The 6,120-nt window shown below is 32.4% G+C and overlaps 1 protein-coding gene across 10 annotated transcripts; it reads left to right on the forward strand.

Moving 5' to 3' along the window:
* Positions 1-1,647: 1,647 nt before the first annotated feature.
* On the forward strand, positions 1,648-4,724 carry LOC124834346 (uncharacterized). Of its 10 annotated transcripts, XM_047309015.2 has the most exons (8): positions 1,653-1,858; positions 2,232-2,360; positions 2,914-2,982; positions 3,076-3,137; positions 3,222-3,361; positions 4,016-4,162; positions 4,244-4,303; positions 4,409-4,724. In XM_047309015.2, exons 2-8 carry the CDS (start codon positions 2,263-2,265, stop codon positions 4,583-4,585), a joined length of 753 nt encoding a protein of 250 aa, XP_047164971.1. In that variant the 5' UTR covers positions 1,653-1,858; positions 2,232-2,262; the 3' UTR covers positions 4,586-4,724. The 10 variants fall into 10 exon arrangements, with proteins under 10 accessions (XP_087956307.1, XP_047164971.1, XP_087956303.1 ...); XM_088100181.1 differs by having other exon boundaries at positions 1,648-1,858; positions 2,914-3,137; positions 4,395-4,632; XM_088100177.1 differs by having other exon boundaries at positions 1,654-1,899; positions 2,914-3,137.
* The last annotated feature ends 1,396 nt before the right edge of the window (positions 4,725-6,120 follow it).

Consider the following 6,120-nt stretch of genomic DNA (forward strand, 5'->3'; position numbering starts at 1 on the left):
TAAGAAAAAGGGTCATCCTCCATTACGATGAAGCACCACCCCTAAATATTTTTCCCTATGCATCAAGCCTGCGAAAGAAAACCCAAAAATCAACCCCAAATTACAATGAATCGCACCTCACAACAGACATGCAGAGAAATCCCAATTTTCACAAACTCAGGAACCCTAATTACGCTTCACAACAGACCAACAGAAAACTCAAATTCGCACGCCTTCAAGCTCACCAATTCACACCTCCACCATCTTCGCGACGCAAACCTATTAGTGGCGTTGCGATTTACGAACCAACTTCACCATGACGTGTGCTGCTGCATCTTCTCATCCTTCGTCAATCGCAAGCAACTTGCAGGAGATTAAATCAGAAACCTAGATCAAAATCGCAACCTCCTTCGTGATGAACCTTAATTGCAAAACCCAGTTGGCACGACCATCTTCCATGGCCATCATCTTCTCTTTTGTTCGCGACCCTTCCATTTTCAGAGATCTTAGGTTTGGGCCTTCAAAGATTTCCTTCGTTAAGATTACCTAGGACGATTTCAAAGTTGGTTCCGATTGGGATTCTTAGGGTGCTTTTACTGTTTGCAGGGATTGAATTAGTCATGGCTATCAAAGACATGAACACTAAAAAAGAGTCCTTCGTTATGCTCGTTTGTGTTGTAGTTTCACTTTGGAATTTTTTGTCGGCATTATGCTTTACTTGCTCCTCAAATTGAGGGAGTATGTGCAAGTTTTCCCTTTGGATTTTGCTCATCCAAAACCACAAAGTGATCTTTGTTGGAAGAACATGCAAGCTTAATTGTAGAAACCCTTTTGTTTTTAATCTTTTAATTAAACATTTTTTTTATCTAAGAGGCTCTACATATGACACGTTTTTAAATTAATCCACCTCACATACATGTCACCTAAAATTAACCATGTTAACCCAATTTAATGGCAAGAAGTCAATTACTTCAATTTTCCACTTTTAAAGACCTAATTGAAAAAAAAAATAAGAAAAAAACTTATTTAAAAAAATCCAACATAAATAAGAATTATAATAATTATTAATCCTTATTTTAAAAATAACAAAATCCACCTTACTAAGAATCTGTCACATATTTTTTTTACACCATATCAACGTGACATGTCAGGTGATATTTAAGGTTATTCAACTAATTTAATAACAAAAGTCTAATTGCATCAATCTTTCACCATTAAAAATTCAATTGAAATAAAAAAACAAACAAAGATCAAATTGAAATAAATAGAAACCTTATAAATGATTTAACCTTAATCATATGTCAAACTGCAAAGTGAATTTAATTTTCTTCTTTTAATAAATTTTGATATTTTGATTATTGATTTTGTTGTATGTTTAGAAAGTTGTGTGATGGTTTAAAGTGTGTAGTTTAAATAAATAAATTTATTTTATGTTTTTGTACTTTTACTTTATTAAGTTTTAGTTCTCTCATTTTATTATACTGACATATTTTATTATGAATTTTTTTGTTATAGTTTGAAAATATTATTAAAGGTAAAACAGTAAAACAATTTAATTACGCTGAATGTCATTATACAAGGTTTTCTAGTAATTGGGAATAAAAGAATGAATAATTTAACTCAATTCAGAATCTGATTGCAAATTTCTTTTACAATTATCAATAAACATCAAACTTCTTCTTTCATTTTCTTTGTAAGGATATCCTCGTAAATATACTTATGATTCCTTTGGTAAAATTTGTGGAACATGTAGTAAATTTCAACACGGATTCGGTAACTTACATCTTGTGTAACCAAAAAGATACCCTGGAACCGAATCGGTGACCGGCACCAAGAGCAGACCAGAACGCCGCCATAAATCCCACTACCATCGTCTTCGGTAGGATTCGTTCTTTCGTAATCTTTCTATTGGATCACAGTGTGAGTAAAATGTTCATAGATTTCTACTGCTGTTATTTCTTATTGGAATTTATTTTTGTAAACTATTCTTCTTAATCTTTTTACTACCCCCTCGTATTATTGTTTAAATTCCGAGATTGGCAATTGATGCTTGATTTGAATTTATTTAGTGTATTATTATTGGTGTTATTCACTAGAATAACTTTGCCTTAACATGCCCTCGCATTGTTCGTTGAAATTTGTTTTTGAAATATTATTGTGCTGAAATCCAGTATCAGTATTAATAGAGTTATTTAATCTCTCAATTATGATGTGCTAAGAGTTGGGAGCTATTAATTCTCTAATTTGTGAAGGGATGCCGGTATGGCAGCGCCATAGGCTGCAATGGCGTGTTTATATGGCGAAATGTCAGCCCTCTGCCATATCTCACCATTGATAATGCTGTCTGATGTACACTTTCATGATTCAACAACAAAACTTTGGTACGGGGTATATTTTCCCTTTTTTCCATTTAAAATTGGTTTTGTTGGGAAAAAAATATTCAACACTTATTTTGAAACTAGTTCTGAACCTAAACCCAGGTTATTGGTTCATGCTTTGGAACTGGTTTTAGATCAGAACCAGGTTTGTATTTGAACTAGATTTAAAATTGGCTTTGAACCAACCAATTCCTGGTTTCTAAAACCACTTTCAAGTTGGTTCTGAAAAACACCAAACTTGATTTTGCAAAAAAGTAGTTTGGTATAAAACTAAACCACATGATATGGTTATTGGTTTCCAGCCGTAATGTTTCGGGATTTGGGCAAGTTTTTACATTTTTTAATACTTTGTTAGCATTCCTTCTCAAGCTGTTCACAGTGGTTATTATTATTTATTTTGAGATCTTGGGAGCTTTTGGTCTTGTGAGTATTTATGTAACGCATCCCTTCTTCCGTGTATGTATTTATGTAACTACAACATGCAAGTATAAATTCCAGCTTAATTTCTTATGAACTAATCATATCTACAACATTGATTTTCTCCTGAATTCTGCAGTGAAGATGTAAGTGTAGCTCTGACTGAAATCTTGAACCTACCCCCGATGGACAAATGCAATGGCTGCAGGTTCTCTAATGTGTCTTCAATTGCTCTCTTTTCAAGTGCCATTTTTGTGGTCTCCTTGATTTTGGTTCGTCTCCTTTATGTCATATATCACAGTTGCTGGCCCTTGAGCAAAAGGGCTTCAAAACCTGTCAGTACCCTCATTATTTTAGGATCAGGTTTTACCTTATTTTCCTTTTTTTTCCATCCATATCAAAACATTCCATGGCAATTCCACAAATTAATAGTTTTATCTGCTTTAGGTGGTCATACTGCTGAGATGCTTAATCTATTGGCAGTGTTACGGAAAGATAGGTTTAATCCAAGATTCTACATTGCTGCAGCTACTGATAATATGAGTCTTGAAAAAGCTCAGTTGTTGGAAAACTCCCTTGCTACTGAGGTTCTATATTTTACTGTCTCAAGTACCTTTTATCAGTGATCTCTATTTATCTTTTCTTACTCTGGTGTGTGGGTTGGGCAGGGGGAAGGGGACGTTCTACAATATAAAATTGGATAGTTTTTAACACGATACCCTTTTTTTGCTATATATGGATCAAAATTATGTGCGTTAATGCCTGTAGTAATTGGTGCTCAAAATATTGTCATATATTTCCATTTGGTAGTTATAGGGAAATAAAACTTTTTCTTTGGGGATAATTTATTGGCTGAATTCCTCTAGAATTGAATGTGAGAGTAATTATTGTTGCCGGATACAAACGTGATTACCTTGTTTGCAATAAGGTAGACCCAAAGCAATGCTGCCCAGTCCCTTATAGGCTTTTTTCACGAATATCTAGGTCTGTACAAATAGCTTATTGTCACAAGACGTTTGTTGTCTTTAATAGCTGCTACCTTGATGGAATTTTTAAAATTAATAAATTAATTGAATGGCTGTATTTTTTTTTATGGTATCATTGTTTTTATTGATTTCTTCTTGAACCTTTTGCAGTTGCAGACTTGGGACCCGAAATAGAGAATATATCTTAATGTCTGTATTTTCACTTTTTCTTGTTGCTGGTTTACAGATTCTGATCAGAAATAAATTTTACTGCAGAATGCAACAAGTGTCACACATTCTGCCCAGTTCATGAAGATATATCGGAGTAGGGAAGTTGGTCAATCGTATATAACCTCAATTTGGACTACATTAATTGCAATGGTGCATGCGCTGTGGCTAATGATTAAAATTAGACCTGAAGTGGTACTATACCAAAATGATTTGCTTCTGTTATTATATTTTAGTCTGTTACAATTTGAGCTAATTGTGTATGCTATTATCCAGATACTTTGTAATGGACCTGGAACTTGCATTCCCATATGTGCAATTGCATTCATATTTAAGGTTCTTGTTCCCCTCAATAGTTTTTTATTATTTCCATAACTGAATTTATCTACTTCATTTGATAATTTGTAATGCTACTGAAATCTCTCAGCTTCTCTTATGCAGGTAGTGGGAATCAAATGGTCATCAATTTTCTATGTTGAGAGTATTGCAAGAGTGAGAAGGCTCTCCTTGAGTGGCTTGCTCCTGTACAAGTTCCGGATGGCTGATCAACTTTTTGTTCAGTGGCCACAGCTGCAACGGCAATATCCCCGAGCTACCTATGTTGGTAGATTAATGTAACCAACTCTTTCCTTTAATAGTTGTACTATATTTAAGTTCTCTCTGCATTTGCCAAGTGTTTTTATAGGTTAAATGATTGTTATTCTTAGTGTTTCGAAAGGAAAAAAAGAAAGATAAGAAGATTGAGATTATTTGAAGAGATTTGGAATGCTAGTTTGCGTGATGTGAAAGCGTTTCTATTGAACTACTAATCACTAAACTCTTAAAGATTTTTTTCTTCCAATGCTTTTCTTGCTAACTAGAACCTATATATCTTGAATTTGGTAACGGCGTTAGAATAAATTGACATTACTATGATTTGATCTCTGTATTGTTTTGGCCCAACAAGCATCTTTGAAATTTTAAAAGTTTTGGTTGGATTTTGCCAATTTTCTTGGGCTAGTCTTCTCTCTTTCATATTAGGCAGTTGCTTCAATCGCAGAAATTAAGTGGTACAACAACTTTCATTTAAAGCATATGTACCTTTCTACGAAAATGGAAAATGTATATATATATATACATATAGATATATTTATATATATATATATATATATACATATAGATATATGTATGTATGTATATGTATGTATGTGCATATATACATGTATGTGCATATATACATGTATGTATATATATGTGTGTATGTAGGGTTTGCTAACATACACCCTTAGCTTTTCTTTTCTTTGTTCATTTGTTTTTCACTTTGATAACAAAATAATTGATCATGTTGATGTTGATTTTTGATTGGAGGGTTGTGTTATATCTTTTTCCTATTATTAAATTTCTAAAAAATTAAAGTCTATAATAATTTCAAAACTAAAAAAAAAGGAAACCCCCCACAAAAAGACGTTAGCATCAACCTATAATAGTTGCAAAGCATTTAGTTTCTTAATACCAATTTTGATAAAATCATAGAAATGAAAGGAGTATAAGTTAAACCATGAATGTCATGAAGTTTAAATTTCAATTTGAAATTCAATGTATTTTTTTTTAATTTCACTGCTGTGGTAAATGATAAATCAGAATGACAACATCCTGTTTATATTAACCAAACAAGTTGGAGATGCGAATTGTTTAAAATAAACTTACATGATGTGATTTACTTTGGAAAGTAATTTTCTGGTGGTCCAATTGATAGCTAACAGGTTCATTATGACTAGTTTACTAATTTCTAGTTGATTTTTAATTAGTTAGTATATAATGTAGTTTTTCTTCGAAACTACTCAATATTCTGCAATCTGCTCAAATCTAGAATATGTGTAATTTGTTAAAATATTTTTATTAATTTTACAAAAATAAAATGAAAATATGCTTATCAATATGAAACTTTCGAAAAGGAACGAGCAGCGACCTCTTTTCTGAATAAGGGGACAAAGTCAACAATAACAATTTTTTCTATTCATAACTCTCTTCAATAATTTGTTCGTGTGCAGAAACTTCATTTTTTGTTTGTTTTGACGTTGGTTACATGCAGGAAGGTGAAAAGTACATTCCAAAATATTGTTTTAAGCGAAAAATATGTTTTTAGAATTATTTTTAAGAGTTGACTTCATAAA

The sequence above is a fragment of the Vigna umbellata genome, chromosome 10 (assembly GCF_029865625.1).
Source record: "Vigna umbellata cultivar VRB3 chromosome 10, Vumbellata_1.0, whole genome shotgun sequence".
In the NCBI taxonomy this organism is placed as follows: Eukaryota; Viridiplantae; Streptophyta; class Magnoliopsida; order Fabales; family Fabaceae; genus Vigna; species Vigna umbellata.